General features: G+C 41.7%; 1 protein-coding gene across 3 annotated transcripts; it reads right to left on the reverse strand.

The window, feature by feature from the left end:
- Positions 1–308: 308 nt before the first annotated feature.
- Positions 309–4939, reverse strand: si:ch211-194k22.8 (uncharacterized). 3 transcript variants are annotated; one of them, XM_059532398.1, is made up of 7 exons: positions 4373–4939; positions 4145–4250; positions 2495–2560; positions 2276–2381; positions 1936–2192; positions 1056–1242; positions 309–965 (listed from the first exon to the last, which is right to left on the reverse strand). In XM_059532398.1, the coding sequence occupies exons 1-7, from the start codon at positions 4450–4452 to the stop codon at positions 799–801; spliced, it is 969 nt and encodes a 322-aa protein (XP_059388381.1). In that variant the 5' UTR covers positions 4453–4939; the 3' UTR covers positions 309–798. The 3 variants fall into 3 exon arrangements, with proteins under 3 accessions (XP_059388381.1, XP_059388382.1, XP_059388383.1); XM_059532399.1 differs by having other exon boundaries at positions 4145–4240; positions 4366–4938; XM_059532400.1 differs by having other exon boundaries at positions 4145–4276; positions 4366–4935.
- Positions 4940–24657: the final 19718 nt, after the last annotated feature.

The following is a 24657-nucleotide window of genomic DNA, read 5'->3' on the forward strand; positions in this document are numbered from 1 at the left end:
CAGATGCTCGGAGGCGATGGCCAGGGTGAGACCTAGACTGCTGTGGCCCAGTAGACTGAGGTTGCCAAGACAACTGGCCCAGCACCCCTGCTGTTGTCACTCTGCCTGTGTCGCTCAGTCATTGATTCTCTCCATCTCACCAGCTCTCCACATGCAGCTTGCATTGTTCTCAATGGCCCTCATTGAGAAGCCATTGTACACGATAATACACCTACCAACTCTCCCACATCCATTTCATCGTGTCACACATTAACAACCAAAAAGCATATTGAATAAAAAACTGAAAAACTAATACCAATAAGCAGATCTGCGTTTTCAGCATTTAATAACAAAAAACATACATAAAGCTGTTGTCATATAGACCAAATAACATCATCAAATAAGAAATACATTGAAAATACAATGTAAATAATGGTCTCACCCTATTACGCTCTGCGCACAATGGTACATCTTGAAATCCTACATCTGTTAAATACAAAGTATTAAAAAAACAGACGTTCACAGAGACACACCATTAATTCATTAATATCTAAACATCTCGTTATCTAAGCGTCGACTGTGCTCGATGCAGCCAGAGGCTTTCGTGAATGCAACATTTGGACTTCGCTAATTTGCATTTTCACATCAGAGACGCCAGAACTGTCAAGCGCTGAATGGCAGCTGCAATCGTACATCATTGTGACTTTCTTTGAAGACTATTATCAATGCACATCAATTTCACTTGAGTCGAGGACTTTAATTGTAAGTAACACCGAATAAAGCTAATTTAATGGAGTACACGCAATTAATATCCACGTTTCAATTCTGGTCGATCGTATCTAACGGTACATTGAAACCTCTAGACTCATATTGGCCTGAGAGTGAAGGTTTCTTCCTCAGCCTCTTGGCTTCGTTTTGCAGTTTTTGTCGGATGTAGCCCTTGATCTCTGCGTCAGTCTTGCCAGGAAAGAAATACTGAACGGTTCCTGCACAGGAATATTTCCAGAAATTAGGTGGAATAGATTCAAATGATTGTAAATTTTGACAATCTTCAAAATGACAGAACACCGTCTTACTCAGGATTGCCTGGACCTCTTCAGTGGGGAGAGCAGGCTTTGGTTGGCCTCTCTTGTTACACACGACTCCAGATATAGAGTGGGAAGCCAGGCATTCCCTCTCGTAGAGTCCACGGAGCAGGTCGTTGGTCAGTTTTTGGGCAGTGGTGCCTGTGTTACACCTCTCCAAAAGTTCAGGAGTGATAAACTGATAAAACAACAAATAAATTAAATACACAAAATGATTACTGATGCTATCTATTAGAACTTGTGAAATATATATAGCTTGATAAGACTTGACATGTTCTTCTTTGATGTATATTAGAAGTGGCTGATATGACAAAAATACTGTATAGCAATTTTTTAAGACAGGATAACAATCCACAATCTTATGGGAATTCTTTTGGATACTTGTTTATAAAACTTTTTGCAATTTACTGAGCAGTACTGAAAACCGCTCTAATTGCCCTACAAAAAAAATAAAAATCAAAGTAACAACAAAAAAAGATTAAAGATAAACCATTTATGCATTGCAAAGCATAAAACAATTGTAAAAAACAAACACGTACACTGAAAAAAAATGATGTAAGATTACTTTTAAATTATAAGGATTACTTTTTTTATTTACTTTTAAACAAAAATTGCTAATACATTTAACAAATAATTATAAATAATCAACAAGTAGCACACTAAATTTAACCATTTTATTTTATGTAAAAATACTTGTAAAACATACAAATATGTTTTACTTACAACTTCTGAAAAATCATTTTGACAGTGTAATACAAAGACTTCAATATGACCAAGAGAAGTCATATTGAAAATACGGAGTGCTACAATATAAGGATGAAAACATGATTATTTGTTGTGCAACCATGTCTAACTGACTTTTATAGATTACCTCTGTAAAGAGCCCGTCCCTTAGAGCATTCTGAGTGGCCTCATGAGGTTTCTGTGGTCCTGGACCCTGATTCAGCCATTGCCCATACACAATGGCCGGAGGAGAACGCACATCTGGTATCACAGCATCTGCCACGGTGGGTGCCTGCACCGTGCCTTGAGAATCTGGGGTCCCGAGAGAGGTCCCATTGTTCCCATTTGACCACATCTGGGTCTTCTCAATCAGCATTTCCAGGTTTCTTGCCAGCTTTCCACATGCTGAAGGGCGTACATCACATGTGAAGATTTGATTTATGCAATTCGATAAATCAAAACACCTAACAGAATCAAACAATATTGACCTGTAAGGCACCTAAGTTGTTCCTTCAAGTCGTCCATTTCCCTCTGCATGCACAAGACCATGGTAATAAGCTCCTTCTTCGAATAGGACTGTAAATAATGAGCCTCCTGCCACCACAAAAGTACACAAGCTTAGGTCTGGAATCAAATGTCTCGCAAGCAAACAAGTACATCAACAAGCAAATGTCCCGAATGCTGAACACAAGTAACTCGCATCCTACCTCAGACTCAGAAGCAGGAGGACTGTCAGTGAAGAGGTCTGCGGAAGAACAATCCAGCTCATTAACCTGTCATGACAAGAAAGAGTCCTAATATTTTCTATTTACTCAGTCAGTTGTCATTGATAATTGTACAACAGTTCATTTCAGCAGTCAAATCTGATCACATTTTCTCTCCCTGTGACCAGATTGAGGTTTCTCTCACACTTTCTCTAAGAACAGATGTGATTTTGTGTGTTGCTTGATTGATAAATAAAGAAAATAAAGAAATATTAGTTTTAAACTATATAAACTTCCATTAATAATTACTGACTGTTTGAATACACTTGTTTCTTATGTTTTGGGTGAATAAACTATTTTCTTTGGGAAGCTGTTTATATAGTTTGATAAAGTATGACTTGTTTTTTTGTTTTTGTTTTTTTGATGTTCGAAACTAAGACAGGATGTGATGCAGAGAACTGAGAGTATCCTGGCCAGAAAACAACTGTTGTTTTTCAAATGTTATTATGCTCTTTATATATATTTGATCTCTATATGACGTAATGTTTATTCTAATCGAATAGTTATTATACTGTATGCTGTTTTTGCATACTAAAGAGTTATAAAAGCTGATGCTTGGACAATAAACTTTGAAGAAGCTTGACCAAAACAGAACTTTGCATTGGTGAATGAAACGACAAAAGTATTTGACAGTACTGAGAAATACAGGAATAATCTAGCAACAGTCAAAGGGGGAAAAAGTATATAAATAGGCTAATTTTCCTCAGAAATGTGTTATTGAGTATATCCAAATCACAGCCTTGCTGATATGTACAACAACAGTAGCTTTAATACCGCTTAACCCTAACCCTGCATTGACGAGGTTGATACCTTGTTTACCATGAGAAGAAGCTTCCACTGAAATATCAGTCAACGCAATTGTGGTGAACTAGCTGGTGGAAAAATGGTTCAGCTGACCTCCAATTCTGACTAGGTCTCTAAAACCCATCTAAAACCACTGAAGAGGCCAGCGTGGGGGGACAGAAGACCGGCAAAACATCCTAAGATGGTTCAAGATGTTTGTCAGCAAAGGTAGCCACTTTTGTCATGCAAAAGCAAAGCTAATTAATTCTTCTTAAAACTCTTTCAATGAGAACCCATATTGTGGCCTCGCACACAATGCTGGTGTTTTCCATGAGGGGAAGTACCATGGTATTTTTTATAAGGGTACCAACAAAATAACTTGAAAAGAAGAGTTTGTTTCAAACTTTCTAAAGTTTCAGATTTCAAAACTTTTTACCCTCTGGTGAGGTTGTACTAGTACACGGCTTTCGTAGTGCGCGCGCCTGGTGAGGTTTCGGTTAAAGGGTGTATTGTACCATGCTTTACCCCATTGTTCTCCATTAGCGGCCAGGCATGGCCGCCTGCCCTGCCTGCCTCACACCACTGCTGCAGGATAGCAAAGCATCCAATCTATTGCTACACGGTGCGAAAAGTGCAGTAGTAAACCAACAACAGTAAATTATGGGGGAAATTGTTGCGTAAAATGCTGCAAATATCCGACGTGGAACAACTGTTAGAATCAAAACAGAAAGGTTTTGCTGTCCGTCCTCTCTGTGCATCCAATGCATCCAAATATCCGATTAAACACCGATAATGAGAAAAAGCCCAAACCTTGATGTCTAACTTCTGAAACCCGGCGTCGGATGAGCTATTTTCTTCTGCTTTCTCTTTGGAGGAAAACATTTTTCTTCGTTTCTGTGCACCGTTCTGTTGGACAGTCGGGTTGACATGATACTAATTATTCTTTTGGGATCAGACATATGCCATTAACAGTTACAAACAAACAATGAGGCATTAAACACTCAAAAACACGTTTCCATCAGTCATCTTACACTGAAGCAGTCCGGTTTTTGTTCCTCTTCCTCATCCTCTTCATTTTCGTAGTCAAGAATTCGCTGCGCTTTTGTTTTCCTTCTCATTTCTCTCCCATTATTTTATTTGCGAGCGAGAAAAAGGGCTCCACTCTGCATAATGCAGTTACGCTCTATTGGACTAAAATGACACTGTTCCTCTCTTTCTGAGATTTAGACGCTACGGATACCGACAACTATGCTCCTTGCGATTATTTTACTTCAGCTCAAATACTTGAGTGAATCCATGGAAGGACAGCACTTTACCGAGAAATGACAGGGAGCACATTTGAGGCTAACGCACCGTAGCGTAACGTGGCACGAGCTCGAGTCCCGTCTAGATTCAATCTAATGGCAGATCCTCACAACAACAGGAAATCCTTTGCAAATATTTTACCATGGTAACCCTAGTTTCCGCCGAAATACCCTAGTTACAGCTGTAAAACCGCAATAAATCATTACAAATTATCTTTCAAACAGTTCAAGAAGCTTTCAGAATCTCGGTTTATTTTATTGAATGCACTGTCACCGAATACCAAGTTACCTCAGTTTTATTGTAGTAACAGTTACTGTAGTAATTATGGTATGTCGGCAGAAACAATGGTTACCACGGTAAATATTTATAAGGGGCGCTTTTTTAACTCATGTTTCCCCTTGATATGTACCATATTTTATATGCGCTCATAAACAACAGTGTATTTCCAACGACAGTCTTGTTTACACGTGTTTAGCCTGACAATTGATAAAGTTAGATTCGTCATGCAGTTTTAAGAAAGATTTCCCGAGGCGTCAACTAAATAAGTTGAGTCTTATTTTGAGTCTTTGCTTTGAGGAAGATCAGTTAATATTAATATCAGACTGTTTACAAAACAGATGTGCCAGTGTCAATTTCACCTAAAATACCATATAGTTAAGTGACCACTTTAAAATTGTATTAGACATCACTAAAATAATGTTTGGACTGTATAGGAGATCCTGTATTATGATGTGTTCATTTCAAGAGCAAAATTGGGCATTGTTTTGAATAAAGTGCCAATTTCAGTTTAGGTCAATGACAGCTTTCTGCTTTTGTAATTGTTGAAAACCTACACACAAGGATGTTTCTTAAAATTATTTATTTAAAGTCTTGAAGAGCCTTAAGTAAACGTGAATACATCAGTTTATAAGTGGAAGGAAGAAACAATACTACTATTTAGGTTACATGCAGTCACGCAGACTAATTTCCAAGTATCAGATGTGTTTTCTAGAATAAACACATTCTCTGAAATGTTTCCTGACTGATCCAGTGATTACCATGAATTTGAGCTTGACATCTTGAATGGCAATAGATGTTTACTGCCTCCAAATGACATTTCCATTTCCAAGATTTTTTCCTCAGTAATCAATTGTTATGCTATTTTATTTTCTTCAGTAACTCCTGACTTGTGCAGCATAGCAGCATTTTATGAACAACAATTTTGCGATGAACTATGGTCAATTTAATTGTACTAACATACTTGAACATTCAATGTGGCCTCAAGAAATTGCAGTGCAACCAAATACTATCAGAACTCTTATATATAACTCTCCTTACTGTATCTATAAAAACATTTTATCTTAATTTCTTAATACATGCCTCAGAGAGAAAGTGAGTTAGAGAGAAACATAAAAACTTGGAGGCATTTAGTTCTTTTTCCCACTGCCTCTCAAGGCTGACTGACGCAAGCATCTGACACAAAGAGGCATGTTTGATGTAGATATCTATTCAAAATATTTAAAGAACAAAATATCTGTAATTCAAAATTCATCAAACAAAATAATATAATGTTATGACTGAGGAGGGTAGTTACTCAATCTTGAACCCTAGAACACGCGACCTCTGGCCTAAAAACGCTCAATGAGCGCCATCTAGTGGCTGTAAGTAGCTAAACGCATTTTTTATAGTAAAGTATTTTGTAGAGTCAAGTTGTCCAAAGTGATATAATTTAATACAATGAGCTGTTGTTGCTATTTTGTGTGTTTTATAATTGTTTTAATGTTGAAATGTTGATAAAAGGCCTATAACATGCCATTTATTTAATGGCTGATGAAATTGCATTGTGACAGGGGGAATTATGGTCAATAAATGTATAAATGAACGGTTTGCATTTTTCTAAATGTCGTCAGAAACGTTTTTGTAGCCTAGACTAATGGAAAATTGACTTTCAAAGATAAGTAATATTCAATATTCTAAGAAATATTAATTGGAGTAAAAAGTGTGTCAACTAGCCCCATATGACGATACATGACCCTTTTGGCATAAAGCATTATCCATTAATTAGTCTCAGTATCAGAATATTTCTAGTCAGTGTTTTGTCAGTAATTGTCAATAATTTTGTGACTTTCAGTACCACTTCATAATAGTGCAAATATCGCCAATATTGTATTCCCACGGAGCTCATCAAGAAAGGGAAGAAAAAATAAAGGCGGGACAACCAAGTTAAATAGATAGCAGACAGATACCAGTTTTAAAAAATATAGTTTCATTTATAGGTTTGTATACAACGGGGAATTTTGATGAATGATCTCATCCCGTACGTGCACTAGTGATGGGTCGTTCGCGAATGAGCCGACTGAGCCGGCTCTTGAAGGTGAACGACTGGAGCTGGCTCGCATATGTGAAGAGCCGACTCTATTTAAAAAAAATATATAGCCTATAGAAATTAAATCATTATGTAATAATGAAATAATGAATGCATTTTATTTTATTTAAAAAATTGACTAATTCAAAAAAATATATATATTATATTTCGACTGTCTGATCAGCCTCACATTCTGTTCCTGTCAATCATACACGAGGTGTCAACCATAGGGCATGAGGGAGGGGCCGAGCCATCACACACACACACACACACACACACAGTGTCAAACTCGGAGGAGAGGAGAGGAAAAACACAACAGCTTTTGAAAACAAAACAAAAGCAGGAAAATGAGTCGGAAGCACAGCCGCATTTGGAATCATTTTAATGATCATCAGCCCCTCGAAAGTAAGGCAGCTTGCATTTCTGAATGCAAACCTCTCATAAAATAAAAATATGATCAGCATTGTGTGTGTGTGTGTGTGTGTGTGTGTGTGTGTGTTTATGCTAGTTATACAAAACATAACTAGTGAGATAGTTCATGCTGACTTTATAACATGCCAAAAAAGAGGGACCAGTTTAATCCTTTCAGTTATTTATTTTTCTTTAATATGGGTTCTGTTATGTTGTTCAGATTCAGATTGTATTTGTTTTGTAATGTTGTTGTTTCTATACATTCAAAAGTTGTAATTTAAATGCAAATGTTTAATAGTATTCTTTTTTAATAACAAATCATGCATTTTAAAAGAAATCGTGAGCATGATTTCATTTAATAATTTAATTAGAATTGTTTTCACACCTATCATAGTCAAAACATTATTGTTTTTTAAAGAGCCGTTTGTGAGCCAAAAGAGCTGGCTCGTTCGGCTGGGACGCCCGGAAAGAATGGCGGCGACATCAGCAGGACGTGATCGAGGAAATAGTCATCTACTAAAAGCGGGAAATTCAAAAAACATTGCAAATACTGTATTAGGAGCGGTTGAGCACGACTGCTTCATGAATGGATCAGACGTAGGTTGGTGGGCAGAAATGGATTATAGTGAAGGGAAAGATGCAGAAAATGAGGGAAAATTAAAGGGAGAGTTTTCAAAAAAGAAAGACAGTCAAGCAAAAGGGAATAAAAGAATAAGAAATGAAAATAATGAGGGGTCAGAAAGTGAGGAAGAAGGACAAGAGCAAAATAAGAAGGATATACATGATAATCTTATAGTCATAATAAGATTCAATGATAAAGATCAAGAGAACATGAAGATTATCAACCCGTTTGTATTAACAAAACATCTGGCAAGTAAGATAGGGGAGATATTATATGCAAAGGTCCTAAATGATGGAAATTTGTTTGTCAAGTGTGCTAATGAAGATCAATTTGAGAAAGCATTCAAAGTAAAAGAGATAGGAAAACTGAAAGTGATAAACACAAGGAGGGTGGGAGCACGAAATGGTGGAGGATGCAAAGGAGTGATCTCAGGGATACCATTGAATGTAGGAATGGAAGAACTTAAGAGACATATTAAAGGTGGGGGGGGGGGGGGGGGTAGTGAGTGCACAAAGATTAAAAGCGACAAGAGAAGGAGTGAAAAGGGATAGTGAAACGGTTTTGATTGAAATTGAGGGGGAGAATATTGTATGAGCTACCCAGTGAGACAGTGAGGCTGAAGTTAAATCAAAAAATGATAAAATTCAGCCGGTTGTCAAAGCAGCAGTAAATCATTTAGGACTAGTGGGACTGACATGGGAAGAAGTGAGGGAGAACCTCACCAATCAGTCAAGCCAGGAAGCAACATGTATTGGTTAATATTAATGGTTATTATTTTACAATGGAATGCTAGAAGCTTACTGGCCAACGGCCAGGAATTCAAACATTTCATCAAAGACAGGAAAGTAAATCCAGATGTAGTATGTATCCAAGAAACTTGGTTAAAACCAAATTTAGAGTTTGTGATTCAGGGATATATAGGGATAAGGAATGACAGAGATAATGGGGGACCGGGAGGAGGAGGAGGATGATGTGCTACATTTATTAAGCAAGATATTCCATATGGGTACTAGAAAAGGGAGAGGATCTAGAATACATTGTGGTAGTATTGTGGGAAAGAGGGGAGGAAGTGGTTATAATAAATTACTATAATCCTTGTAAAAGGTTGGAAATAGATAAGTTATTAAGGATACAAGGAAATAATAGACAAAAAGTAATATGGTGTGCAGATTTTAATGCTCACAGTAAAATATGGGGGGGTTCACGTACAGATGTAAATGGAAGGGTAATAGAAGATTTGATGGATGATAAGAAGTTAGTGTGTATGAATGACGGAAGAGGAACAAGAATAAACATAACAACTGGAAATGAATCGGCATTAGATATTACATTAGTGTCTAATCCCTTGGCTGGAATAAGTAACTGGCATATTTGGAACGATACAACAGTGGGCAGCGATCACTACCCAGTATCATGCTCAGTGGGAGAGCGATTGGAAATAAGACCAGGTGAAGGAATACCAAAATGGGGTTTTAGAAGAGCTATTCCCTAGCTATGCCCTATTCCTGTTAAAGGGACTGTAAGTAGGAATTACTCCCATCTAGTGGTGAAATTGTATTTTGCATTCAAACTAATTTTGCTCTCCAGCGCCTCGCTTTTTCAAATGCGCGTTGCATCTACGGTAGGCGATATGTACCAAAAAGCTTTGACAGGATGTCTTCTAATAGCACTTCGTTTTGGCGACAATGTTTTCTTCTCCTGTGGCGCGGCATATGTATGGTCCATAATAAGAATGCAATCCAGACTTTTAAACTTGCCGGTGCAGTTTCAAGCGCCTCTCACTGCTCTGCACCTGCGTTTCTGGCTCTGACCGAAAACGCGTTGTGGAAACGCGTTGGCTTAGTACTTTTTGTCCCTCTCTGCTATTATAGTTTTGCAAGATGGCGGAACTACATGGAAGCCTCCGTCGACCTACCCGTCCCATGTATATAAAGATAATAAATTCTTCATTTACGAGGATTAGTTTAAACATTGGCATAGGTATTTGTACTCCATTGAGGGCATATTTATGAATAAAAATATTGATTTTAGATAATAAAATACCTAAAAAGTTACTTATTGTCCCTTTAAAAACAGGAATAGGGCATTTAAACTAGTAAAAAACACCCATAACATGCAGCATTTGATTCAGTATAAGAAGGCGCAGGCTATTGTGAGAAGAACAGTACGTCAAGCAAAAAGGGCAAGTTGGAAGAAATTTTGCAATGAAATAGGAAGATCAACACTTGTGGGAGAGGTGTGGGGAATGATAAAAAGGATGGGAGGAGTACGGAGGGAATGGGAATTATGGAAAGGATGATAACAGAAAGGTTATCGTATATACTAGAAAAAAGTGGAAAGCTAGTGTTACGCCCCGTCTAGGGTAAAGGACTTAACATGAAAAAACACAACAACAACAGTGCGGTTTGTTATAGAAAAGTGTATGAAACAGTATTTATTTGAGTAAATTAACAGATTTATGTTACCTTGGGATTTTACCTCAGGAGCCGACAAGGCCAAAATAACAAACAAAAACAACTAATTTGGAATATACCTCTTCCTGCCCTAATCCAGAAAAGAAAAGAAAAGAAAAATACAATTACTTCCCTAACTCCCTAATCCAAAACAGGCACAGAAAAATATCAAATTAAAAAGGTGGCATCGGTCTCCCTACCTCCCAATTTACTATGTACAATATATACAATTTAGTTCTAACAGAACAATGTAAGGGGATAATCTATTTTCAAAGTCGTTAAACAGGCTGTAACGGAGGCGTGCTACAACTTTATAATATGCTGATTGAGGCGGCCAAATATGGACGGGATTCCGGTTAGAGAATCAAGGGTCGGAGAACAGATCTTCACAAAGATGGATTTATTGAACAGTCTTTGCGTTGTCATCTAGATCAGTTATTCTTTGGCAATGATGTCTGTATTAATGGTCTAAAAGAACAATAGAGAAATATAATTACAATCATATTCTGAGAATCATTTACACACTGGCATGATAGTCGAACAAATGCAATAAACAATGATTAAACACTCAAGTCTGCATTATTAACATTAATAACAGCCCTATCAATGCAAATAGTCATGATAAATTGTGCAATGATACATTATTAATGTAAACAACATTGGTGATGCAGTTTAGTATACTGCCGAGGCTAATACTGATTAGCGTGTTTCTCTCGCGGCAAATTACGGCCGCTGCGGTGCTCAAAACTCGCCGATGGTAACCGCAGAACGATCGCGGGACATCAATAACATACACGCAATAAACATACATATGCAAATGTACTTACATCAAGGCATAAACGCATTATACAGAGCAAAGACGTGTGCAGAGATGAACTTTCACCGAACCGTCTTCCTGCGCGTCACACTATAATCAGTCCGTGCGGCCAACAATTTTAGTCCCTAGGACAGGCTTTCGTACACAGCCGCCCCCAATTATCTGACAGGATAATTGTAAACACCAAGAAAGTCTGTCTACAGTGTCTAAAGCTCTTCCTCGAAGTGAGGAAGTGGAATCAACCTAATAACTGGACGAGTGTAGGATTTCTCATTAACTCTGACACGAGCAGTGCGAACTTTCCCGTCAGGTCCAGCCAACGTCTCAGTCACTGTGCCCACAGGCCAGAGGGCACGAGGAAGTTGGTGATCAACAATGAGAACCACTTGGCCCACAGTTAGCTCTTTGCCATCCTTTCTCCACTTATGCCGATCCTGTAAACTTGGGAGATAATCTCGGATAAAGGCAGTCCAGAAATGATCTGCCAACACCTGGCTGTGTCTCCATCTGCGTCTTCCAAGCAGGTTGGTAGAGTCGAAAAAAACTTGAGGTAAGGAGGCATCACGACGGCCCATAAGGAGTAGGTTCGGAGTCACTGGGTCGACATCGGAAGATACGTAGCCGAGGGGCTTGGCATTTAGAATACCCTCAACCTCCGTTAACAACGTCTGCAGCACTGGCTCTGGCACCGTTTGCTCTCGCAAAATGACCCGTAGTGCAGTCTTTACAGACTTGACTTCACACTCCCAGGTTCCTCCGAAATGAGGAGCATTAGGTGGAATGTAGCGGAATCTGATCTTCTGTGGAGCAAGCAGCTCTTGAAGCTTGGGTGCCATGACATCAAAAATGTCACGTAGTTCTCGGTCTCCTCCTACAAAGTTGGTACCGTTGTCACAGAGCAATTCCATGGGCTTACCTCGTCTTGCTATAAAGCGACGCAGAGAGAGCAGGAATGCATCAGTGTCAAGGTGCTCCAACAGATCAAGATGCACACATCGGGTTGTCATGCACTTATAAAGGATGCCCCATCTTTTTTCGTGGTGACGACCAACTTTGACTGAAAGGGGCCCAAAACAATCTACCCCAGTAGAATAGAACGGCGGTTGGTGAAGTTGCAGCCTGCAGGATGGAAGATCGGCCATTTGGGGAACTTCAGGCTTGGCTCGCCAGAACTGACAATCTTTGCATTTGCGTTGATGCTTACGGACGGCTTCCCTGCCCCGGAGTATCCAATACTGGCGACGTAATTCCGCTAGCACCCTTTCAGAACCAGGATGCAGAAGTCGGCGGTCCGTCTCTTTAATTATCAGCTTCGTTGTAGAATGACCAGGATCTAACAGTATCGGGTGGATGGCATCAGGGTCGAGGTCACTGGCTCTGCGTAACCGTCCCCCTACTCTGATGAGACCTGTGTCCTTATCATACTCTGGTGCAAGGGATGCCAAACGGCTGGTAGCTGGAATCAGCTGTCCAGTCTTCAAAGCTTGGACTTCAAGTGGGAATGAGTCCTGCTGAACTTGGGCCAGGATAAGTTTCTCTGCTTCAACATAGTCATCAGCTTGCAGTGAAGAGTCGCTGTCTGCAACAGCCGCCCCGTGTAGGGACCTGGCAGTGGTCTCAACAAGCTCTAGCCATGTGTGGAATTGATTGGGATCCACAAGTAAATTGTTGGAGACTTTGACAGTGCCGATGAATGCAGTTTTCCTCAACTCACTGATCTCCGATTCTACCTTAGTGACAGGTGTGGATGGCCACTGGTCAGAAGGTTGAAGGAGGAAGTCTGGTCCTGAACTCCACTGATGGGGTCTTGCTATCTGGGTCAGTGTCAGGCCTCTTGTGATGTGATCGGCAGGGTTGTGAGCCGAATCAACGTACCGCCATTCAGCCGTGTCTGTGAGGGTCTGGATTTCGGCTATGCGTGTCCCTACAAATACCTTGTAGCGACAGGACTGAGGCGTCGCAAAATACGTGGAGTTCTCGGATGGCACTAGGGTAATCAGCACAGGCTGGGGCATAAGGTCGAGGAAATTGCAGCTGAAGCAGATTAGGAATCTCTTGTATCCATGTTAGCCACTTCTCTCTTAGCTGTAAAGGTGTTATTGGATCGTCCCAGCCCAAATTCTGCTTCCAGAGATCTTGGATGAGAACCTTGGCCCTGGTGGTAAACGGGATGATATAACCCAGCGGGTCATACTGGCTGGCCAAGGTCTTGTACACGTTTCTCATGGTAGGTTCTAGAGGCTCGGTTGATCGCAAATTATAACCAAGGGTGTCACTGAGACAGTCCCACCGTAGGCCCAGAGTGGGTTCTTGTAGGTCTGTACTGGCTTTGGTCAACCACAGTTCACTGTTAGCAGACCGGGCTTCTGCGGGAAGATGTTCGATGACAGAGGTTATGTTGCAGGCCCACTGTCTCAAGTCGAAGCCTCCCTCAGACAGTAGTTGACGAAGTCCATCAACTACCTCCTTAGCTTCATCAGAGATCGAAGTGCTGTGCAGGCAATTATCAACATAGAAGGAATTCTCAACTATGTTAACCAGACTGACCTGGTCGTTCTGGTGGTTCTGGGCACTGCGTTGGAGGGCGTAGATGGCGCAACACGGGCTGCAGGTAGTTCCGAACGGAAGCACCTGCCATTCATATATCTCAGGCTCCTGGTCTCTGCACATGTTCCTCCAAAGAAACCGCAACACTGGCTTGTCCCTGGGCAATAAGCGTACCTGATGGAACATAGCTTTTATGTCCCCACTCACAGCCACCGTGTGTTGTCGGAACCTCAGGAGCACACCTAACAAGGAGGGTCCCAGCATCGGACCAGGAAGCAGCTGACTGTTCAAGGACTGACCCGGATGTTGAAATGAACAGTTAAAGACGATCCTGTTCTTGCCGTTGTGTTGCACGATATGGTGCGGAATAAACCAGGATTCAGAGGTATTGTGTGCTTCTTCTGTGGTTATCTTGGCTACATATCCAGCAGATTCCAACTTGCGGATTTCAGTGCAGTAGGCTTTTGCTAGTTCAGGATCTCTTGCTCGGTACTTCGAAGACTAGGAAGGACAGCATCCTTATCGGAATGGAACATGGTCATGGGCATGCGTCGGAGCAATGGTGTGGCATAACGTCGAACGCCGTCTACGTTCACAGTGGTGGTGGCTTTCTGAAGCATAGCGAGAGCGTCTTTGTCTTGCTTGGACCTGATGACCATCTTCTCATTGTATGGGAAGGTGTCAACCTGCCAGAGACGTTCGACGTGCCGAATCAGATCATCATGAAGCGGAGTGGTGGTGATATGAAGGCACTGCTGATAACACCGTGAGGGCTGCTTGGGGCTCATGGGACCCAGAAGAGACCATCCCAGCTGTGTTCTGATGGCTATTGGACCTCCGTCTGGTCCTCTGCAGACAGGCTGTATCGGCATTAAGAGGTGTGGCATGTCAGAACCAATGAGGAGTAGTGGTTTGACTCTGTCAACAGGGGGAAGAGGAAGATCTCTCAGATGACGATAAGCTCGTTGGAGCGCAGCCACTGGGTAGTTATGTTCTGCAAGACTCAAACCGGTTGCAGTAAAGGCATTGGGGATAGTGAACCTCTGCATGGGTTTGGTGACTGCTGAGACCGCGAAAGAAACGGACGAACCTTCGAGTTCTGTGTGAGATTGCTGAACAGTCTGTAAATGAAGTAACTCTGGGGTACAGGTAAGCTTGAGCTGCTCCACAACTGGGGAAAGCACGAGTGTTCTCTCTGACCCATCATCAAGAACGGCATGTGCCTCCATTGTGTGGTGTCCATTGTGAAGGAGGACCTTGACGACCTTTAGCATGACTCTGGGTGTACGGTTCGGTCTGTCCAAGTAAACCCGGGTCGATGGGAGGCTGACGGCGAGGACAGCACTGGTGGTATCTTTAATGGAATCGTGAAGAACTGTAAGATGTAGCTCTTTACAAATTCTACATGGACGTTTGAGGTTGCAAGACTCTACAGCATGGGACCGTCCACATCTCCAGCATCGTTTACCATCTTTAACCCAAAATACAATCTGGGAGGTAGTCAACTTCTTGAATGCCTCACAAGAGTTGAGGTAGTGATCCCTGTTGTCACAATGGGGACAGTATGGCTTGGGCTTGGAGCTGGACTTAGGGGCTGTCGACTCAGGAGTCTTAGCTACACTCTCACGTGTCAGGAGAACTGGCCTTGGCTGCCCTCTTGGATGAGGTGCTCCTCTAGCTCTACCAGGGGGCTTCAGAGTTTCACTCTGGAACATAGCCGCAGCTCTGCTAGAGATACGTTTCGCTTGGGACTTGATCTGAAGCCAGTCTGCGAAATCAGGTAGTGTGTAGGTCTTGTCGGTGCCGGTCTGGAGAATACCCTGACTTAGGCAGTATTCAACTAAACTGTCGCGATAGGCTGGTGGCAGTTTACTCAAGAGACGGTCCACATGTGAGCCACACAAAAGCTCGTAACCATTCTGGCCTTCAAGAGTTCTCAGCATACCCACTAAAGACTGTACTGACAATGCAAATGAGTCTAAGGCATTAGCGTCACCCAACTTAAGAGGTGGAGTGCTTAGGATGGCACCCAACTCAGACTGAACAAGCTGTCTCGGTTGTCCATACTTGTCTTGAAGTGCCTGCAGAGCAGCAGTGTAAGGCTGGGGATGATGCATGAAGGATTTAGCGAGCTGATGGGCACTAGGAAGTTCCAAATGACTTAAGAGAACATTATATTTATACTGTTCACTGATATGATGGTTATTACTCAACAGATTGTCCAATGCTAACTTAAACAAAGCAAAATCACTCTCAGCACCACTCTCGAAAACTGGTAACGTTGGTCGTGGAATGCCATAAGCTGATGCGAGCAGGAGCTCTGGACTCAGTTGAGGTGAGTAGGCAGTTGGGGGGAGAGGCACAGATGCTTTAACGTAACCAGGAGCATGAAGTGTCGTCACCGGTGCTTGGTGGCTGAAGACAGGGAGCTGTGACGGACCCGGAAGTGTTGTCACTGGCGTTGTTGCTGTTTGTTGTAGCCTGTAGCGAAGGGAAGGTAATGTGGTAGTAAGAGGTTGCTGTGTCACACGCTGCATGCTGCTGATGGGGTACGCAGTGGAGGTCGGGATGGTGAACACTGCTGAAGGCTGAGAGGCCAAATTCGACGGTAATGACACACAGTGTACTGGAATGGCAGTAGGAGCCGATGGTGCAATGTCAGGGACTGGCGGTGAGAATGCTTGTGGCCCTGGGTCAAATGCAACGGGCATGGGTGCATCTGCAGAGTGAGGAGCAGGTGAGGCCCAATGTGGCGGTCTAGGAGACGCTACAGAAACCTCAGGATCAGGCAGTGCTGTAAGACAGGGCAGCAGCGTTGACGTCACAGCGGGCGACTGGAAGAGGGGCTGCTGAGTTTCTGAAGACATGAGCTGCGGGGAGCAAGCCTGGCTGCACTGTGATGCAAGCTGTTGAGCGTTCAGAGAACCAGAGTCTGTAGGGACTGGAGTGGTCGCTCTAGAGTCTACAGAAAGCATGGAGGATACAAGCTTAGCTACTTCGAGTTCAGTCTCTGCTTCTTGAAGCTTGCGCTGTCGTTCTAGTTGTTTCAACAGGGCCTCCTTTGCGACTAGCGCTTCCTCTTGCATGCGCTGGGCTTCTTTAGCTTGTGTCTGCAGTCTTTGGTATTCCAGATCAATCAATGAGTCCTCTTCTACTTGCCGCTTTAGACTGTCATACTGTCTCTGTTTAATCTTTTCCTCCAACATAGCAGTCTGGACGCTAGAGAGCTCTGGTGGGACGTAAACGCCAGCGGACGTAATGGAACGCCTACTTTTCCTGGATTGAGAGCTGACACCACTGTGAGACGTTTTCCTCGAGCTGCTTCGGGGCTGACTAGGACAGTGAGAGGAAGCCTTTGGAGGAAGGTCACCAGCAGGATGGTAGCCAACATCGTAATCATCCAGATGTGTAGGCAGATTAATCTTGCGTCGAGGTCTGGACTTTGTCTCAGATAGGTCACTTTCTGCTTTGTCCATATTGGTTCGATCTTGCTCTCAATCCGGCTCGAAGGACCACCTTTGTAACGGAGGCGTGCTACAACTTTATAATATGCTGATTGAGGCGGCCAAATATGGACGGGATTCCAGTTAGAGAATCAAGGGTCGGAGAACAGATCTTCACAAAGATGGATTTATTGAACAGTCTTTGCGTTGTCATCTAGATCAGTTATTCTTTGGCAATGATGTCTGTATTAATGGTCTAAAAGAACGATAGAGAAATATAATTACAATCATATTCTGAGAATCATTTACACACTGGCATGATAGTCGAACAAATGCAATAAACAATGATTAAACACTCAAGTATGCATTCTTAACATTAATAACAGCCCTATCAATGCAAATAGTCATGATAAATTGTGCAATGATACATTATTAATGTAAACAACATTGGTGATGCAGTTTAGAATACTGCCGAGGCTAATACTGATTAGCGTGTTTCTCTCACGGCAAATTACGGCCGCTGCGGTGCTCAAAACTCGCCGATGGTAACCGCAGAACGATCGCGGGACATCAATAACATACACGCAATAAACATACATATGCAAATGTACTTACATAAAGGCATAAACGCATTATAAAGAGCAAAGACAAGTGTGCAGAGATGAACATTCACCAAACCGTCTTCCTGCTCGTCACACTATAATCAGTCCGTGCGGCCAACAATTTTAGTCCCTAGGACAGGCTTTCGTACACAGGCTGTAGTCCAAACACTCAAATAAACAATCAAAAGACAAACACTCTCAAATCTTTACCCTCTAGCAGCAGATAACAAAGTCAGGCAAGCAAAACAGCAAGTGAGCACAAAGGGGCTCATGAAGTAACAACAGAGGCGGTATTTATACACGTCCAGGAGTCAGCTGATCAATCAGGGTGTGGCACCAATCAGACTGCAGGAACCAATCCGGTCTTCTTCCTGGATAAAAACAAACACCTCTCACAACAGCATAAAAACACAGAGAGACCAAAAGGGACGCAACACCCCCATACACAAAAATAAACATGAAGACATGTTTATAGACAAAATCTAGATAAAGAATCCGCAATAACATTATCTGTACCCTTCTTGTACTGGATGTGCAAGTTAAAATCTTGACAAATTAAAGCCCAGCGCATGAGTCTTTGATTCTTGTTACAGAACTTCTGCAAAAATACAAGAGGGTTGTGATCGGTAAAAACTTCAACAGGTTGTGAGCTTGAACCAATATAAACTTCGAACTGTTGCAAAGCTAGCAGAAGGGCGAGTGTTTCTTTCTCAATGGTACTGTAGTTACATTGATGGCGATTAAACTTCTTAGAAAAAAAAACACAATGGGTGATCAATTCCATTTTCATCTTGTAGCAGTACAGCACCTGCACCTGTTCCGCTCGCATCAATCTCAAGTTTAAACGGTTTGGTAAAGTCAGGAGTGGCTAAGACAGGAGCGCTACATAACAAACGCTTCAAAGAATCAAAAGCAATCTGACACTGAGGAGACCACAAAAAAGGAATTGCTTTTCGGAGGTTATCAGTAAGAGGTTTCACTACATCAGAAAAATTCCTACAGAAACTTCTGTAGTACCCAGCCATGACAAGGAAACCTCGTAGCTCTCTTTTTGTCTGTGGTATAGGGAAATTAACAATGGCATTGACTTTGGCTTCTATCTATCTACTTCCTTTCCTAAATACTTAATAGTAGCATGACAAAATTCACATTTAGTAAGATTGAGGGTTAGATTAGCTTCTTGAAATCTAACAAATACTTCCTCTAATACCTTCAAATGACTCTCCCAGGTCTCTGAATAACACACGACATCGTCAAGATATGCCTCACAATTTTTCACATTAGACAGTACTTTACACATCAAACGCTGAAACGTTGCTGGAGCATTTTTAAGGCCGAAAGCTAAAATCTTATACTGTAAGAAGGCATCTGGAGTAGCAAAGGCTGAAACCTCAGATGCACGCTCCGTGAGTGGCACTTGCCAGTACCCCTTGAGTAAGTCTAGTTTGGTTACGAACTTAGACTTCCCAATCCTGTCAATACAATCTTCTATCCGTGGAAGCGGATAGGAATCTGATTTAGTGACCTGGTTAACCTTTCTGTAGTCTGTACAGAAGCGTGAGGACCCATCGGTTTTCGGAACCAGCAAACATGGAGAGCACCAGGGGCTAGAACTAGGCAAAGCTAAACCATGCTTCACAAGGTATTCAGTCTCTTGTTTCATTATTTCGCGTTTGGTAGGGTTTACACGATAAGCATTTTGCTTAATTGGGCGATGATCAGCAACATCAATATCATGCATCAGCACATTAGTTACAGTTGGCACATCGGAGAAAAGTGAGGAAAATCTTTCAACTAACTGTAACAATTCGTCTTGAGATGACTCGGGTAAATGGGAGAGTTATGAACTAAGTGTTGTAAGAGCTTCTGAATTTTGTAAACGAGCTCCAGATATGGCGGAACTGCCCAAACTAAGACCATCTACACCAGGAGAATCAGCGGGCAAAACTACATCAACAGGAACAGCAACAGTAGGAGAAATCATCGGAGCATTTTTAGAATTTTCTGAGTTTGAACGAGAAACGTACAATTTCAGCATGTTTACGTGACAAACACGGGACTTTCGGTGTCTCTCAGGGGTTCGTACAATATAGTCTGTATCACTTAGTTTCTCTTCGATTTCATATGGGCCTGAAAACTTTGCTTGCAGTGAGGAACCCGGTATAGGTAATAACACAAGCACTTTATCACCAACCTCAAAGGACCGTTTGACAGACTTTTTGTCATATTTATCCTTCATTCTGGTTTGGGACGAGTCTAAAGACTGACGTGCGAGCTTCCATGCAGAATGTAGACGTTCGCGAAATGAACTGACATAATCTAACACATTGGAGGAAGGTTTTGATGGGCGGGTTTCAGAGAGGAGATGCCCTTGAAGCAACTTTAATGGTCCACGCAGTGAGTGTCCAAAGACTAACTCAGCTGGGCTAAATCCCAACGACTCTTGCACCGTGTTACGAACTGCAAACAGCAAAAGAGGTACCTCCTCATCCCAGTCTTTCTGATGCTGTAAACAATAAGTACGAATCATGGATTTTAGAGTCTGGTGAAACCTTTCGATGACACCCTGGGACTGAGGATGGTAGGCACTAGACACAGCATGGGTAACATTCAGTTCCTTCATTACCTTACGAAACATGCGCGAGGTGAAATTGGTTCCTTGATCTGATTGTTTAACCTTCGGTAGACCAAAAGTAGTGCAAAATTTCACAAGGGCTTTCACAATGTTGGGGGTCTTCAATGAACCCAGTGGGATGGCTTCAGGAAATCTAGTAGCGGAACACATCATAGTCAACATATACGCATGTCCTGACTTCGTCTTAGGCAGAGGTCCAACACAATCAATCACAAGCTTTTCAAATGGTTCACTTAATACATGAACTGGCTTTAAAGGTGCAGGAGAAATAACCTGATTAGGCTTTCCTGCAATTTGGCAATCATGACATGAACGGCAATATTGTGACACAGAGGATTTGATTCCTGGCCAATAAAAACGTTTTAAGAGGTTATGATAGGTTTTCCTAACTCCTAGATGTCCAGAAAGTTCATGGTCATGGGCTAGCTTCAGTACGTACCCACGATAAGATTGTGGAACGACTACCTGAAATACAGTGCTCCAATCATGTTTCACTTTCTCAGGGCTCCACTTTCGCATGAGTACACCGTCATCTAGAAAATATGCAATTGCATGTTTAGGTAAATCAGTCTTGTCTACCACAGAGGAACTGCATGTCAACAGGGTTTCGTCAGCTTTCTGAGCACTGATTAGCTGTGGCTTGCCAAAAGGAAAATCAAAATTAAGCCCAACAACCACATCCGAGGAACCATCATTTTCATCATTAGCTTTCACCTCTGACACCTCTGAACTCATAAATGAGTTGGAAAGATCAACCTCACTCTCAAATCTTCGAGCTTGAGCTCGAGTAACAACACATGATTGAAACACATTGGGAAACTCCTGCACTAACACATTATCTTCCCCTGATACACATGGTATATCTGTAACCTCTGGTAGAGCACTAACTCTACTTCCAGCAAGATCATTTCCAAGAATGAGAGAAATCCCTTTTACTGGCAATTGAGAATGTACAGCAACCTTAACTACACCGGTCACAAGGCCAGAACGCAAGTAAATGGTATGTAAAGGAACTCTTAGTACTCCCAGTTCAATTCCTTGAACCAACACATCCGATCCACAACTGGACTGAGGTGAGAATGATAGCATACTTGCTAAAATAAATGACTGTGCAGCCCCGGTGTCTCTCAAAATGCGTACAGGCGTAAACTCAGAATCAGAGTTAGACAAAGCAACTGCTCCATCACATACAAAAGGTTCAAACGTAGGGTCAACAGAATTTAAGGACTCAGAAGACGGTATACGAATGAAAGCTACACTCTTAGATACATTGTGACTTTTCTGCAGATTTTTCCGCTGCAATACTGGACAAACAGCAATCAAATGACCCTTCTCATGACAGTAGAAACATTCTCGAGCAACCAAAGAGGTGTCAAGCAATGGATCATCCCTTTGAGTAACTACAGCATGCTTAGAACCGTGAGAACGATCTACTGAGGTGTGTTGCGAAGGACGTGATGACGAAAAAACAACTTTGTGAGTGAGCACAAACTCATCTGCAAAGATAGCCGCATGAGAAAGAGATGAAACTTTCTGTTCGTTCAAATAGACCACAATTTTTTCAGATATACAGTTTTTAAACTCCTCAACCAAAATCAACTCTTTCAACTGTTCAAAAGTCGTGATTTTACTTGCAGTACACCATTTCTCAAATAAAGTGGTCTTTTCGCGAGCGAACTCAACAAATGTTTGGCTGGGGATTTTTACATGTCTTCTAAATTTCTGACGGTAAGCCTCCGGAACTAACTCATACGCACGTAACACTGCCGCTTTAATCGCATCATATTCCAAACTTTGTTCTAACGTCAGAGAAGAGCACACTCCCTGTGCCTTTCCTACCAATTTGCACTGTAAAAGCGAAGGCCAAATATTTCTAGGCCACTTCAATGTGGTCGCGATGCATTCAAAAACAGTGAAGTATGTGTCTACTTCACTCTCTCTGAACAACGGAACAAGCGAAATTTGCTTACTAATATCAATTTCAGAAGAACTTACCGGCGCAGTTCGAGATGCTGTAGGTAGAGGAGATGTTGCACCAGATGAGGCACTTACTGATCCTGGAATAACATTCTCCTTTGTCTTCGGAGAAGTGCGCTGGTCTTTAACTCGACCTCCAGCTCTTTCAGTCGGATATCACGCTGTGCCTCAAGCTCAAGTGCCCGGACATTTAGCAGCTGACTCTGATACTGTTGCCGACTTAGTTCCAGGTCTAATTCTTTTAAACGGATTGCCAACCGTTTCTCATCCGGTGAAGGGACAACGGGATCTATGCCATCAACTTCGCCAGATTTGTGTTCCGCCTCAGCAGCACCCAAACCTTCAGATAGTTCTGGGTTAAAAGCAACACCCGGAGCCACACCCTCTTCCGGTAAGACCCTTTGTTTTACAAGCTCAATGCGCAACATCTCCTTTATTTCCTTTTTAAGTGCGTGACGAGGTACATAAATATCAAAGAAATCTGCAATCACTAATAAATCGTCTTTGCGGCACTTATCAAATTGTTCATGTGTGGGCGCGATCGTAAATTTGTCCAATTCAAATTTTGATGCCATCACGCAGCCTACGTTTCCTCCCACACAAAGTAAAAACCCCAGGCAAAGAACAAGTTGAATAATACCTAAATCGATCTGTTTTACTGATGAAAAACGACAAGTTTGTAATTTCGATTTAGAAAAAATAGGACGAGCCCCCAATTTCATGTTACGCCCCGTCTAGGGTAAAGGACTTAACATGAAAAATAACAACAACAACAGTGCGGTTTGTTATAGAAAAGTGTATGAAACAGTATTTATTTGAGTAAATTAACAGATTTATGTTACCTTGGGATTTTACCTCAGGAGCCGACAAGGCCAAAATAACAAACAAAAACAACTAATTTGGAATATACCTCTTCCTGCCCTAATCCAGAAAAGAAAAGAAAAGAAAAATACAATTACTTCCCTAACTCCCTAATCCAAAACAGGCACAGAAAAATATAAAATTAAAAAGGTGGCATCGGTCTCCCTACCTCCCAATTTACTATGTACAATATATACAATTTAGTTTCACAGAACAATGTAAGGGGATAATCTATTTTCAAAGTCATTAAACAGGCTGTAGTGCAAACACTCAAATAAACAATCAAAAGACAAACACTCTCAAATCTTTACCCTCTAGCAGCAGATAACAAAGTCAGGCAAGCACAAAGTCAGGCAAGCAAAACAGCAAGTGAGCACAAAAGGGCTCATGAAGTAACAACAAAGGAGGCATTTATACACGTCCAGGAGTCAGCTGATCAATCAGGGCGTGGCACCAATCAGACTGCAGGAACCAATCCGGTCTTCTTCCTGGATAAAAACAAACACCTCTCACAACAGCATAAAAACACAGACAGACCAAAAGGGACGTAACAGCTAGCAAACTATCAAAGTGGTTTTAGGAAAGGAAGGAGTACCATGGATTCGGTGATAAGACTAGAAAATGAAATAAGAAAGGCTCAGGCCAATAAGGAATCAGTCATTACAGTGTTTTTTGATATAGAAAAAGCATATGACATGATGTGGAAGGAAGGATTATTAATAAAGTTGCACTTGATGGGTGTAGGTGGAAGAGTTTTTAATTGGATAAAGAATTTTTTGTTTGAAAGGAAAATTGAAATACGAATAGGGTCAGACATGTCAAGTCAGTACGATGTGGGCAATGGAACGCCTCAAGGCAGTGTGATTAGCCCACTACTTTTTATCATCATGATTGATGATGTCTTCACAAAGGTGCCAATGGATATAGGGAGGTCATTGTTTGCGGATGATGGAGCTTTGTGGAAAAGGGGAAGGAATATGGAGCATGCAATCAGGAAAGTACAAGGAGCAATTGATGAGGTGGTGGAGTGGGGATATGATTGGGGGTTTAAGTTCTCAATAGAAAAAACACAAACAGTCTTTTTCACCAGGAAACAAATTAAGGAAGGGATGAAGTTAAATATGTATGGGAAAGAATTAGAAAGGGTTTGAACATTCAAATTTTTGGGAGTTATTTTCGATTCACGGTTAACATGGGCAGATCATATAAAGAAAATAGAAGGAAAATGCAAAAAAGTAATTAATGTGATGAGATGTATGACAGGTAGGGAATGGGGAGCTAGTTGCTCTACATTTAAAACAATATA

Source organism: Carassius carassius, chromosome 40 (assembly GCF_963082965.1).
Source record: "Carassius carassius chromosome 40, fCarCar2.1, whole genome shotgun sequence".
NCBI classification, from domain to species: Eukaryota; Metazoa; Chordata; class Actinopteri; order Cypriniformes; family Cyprinidae; genus Carassius; species Carassius carassius.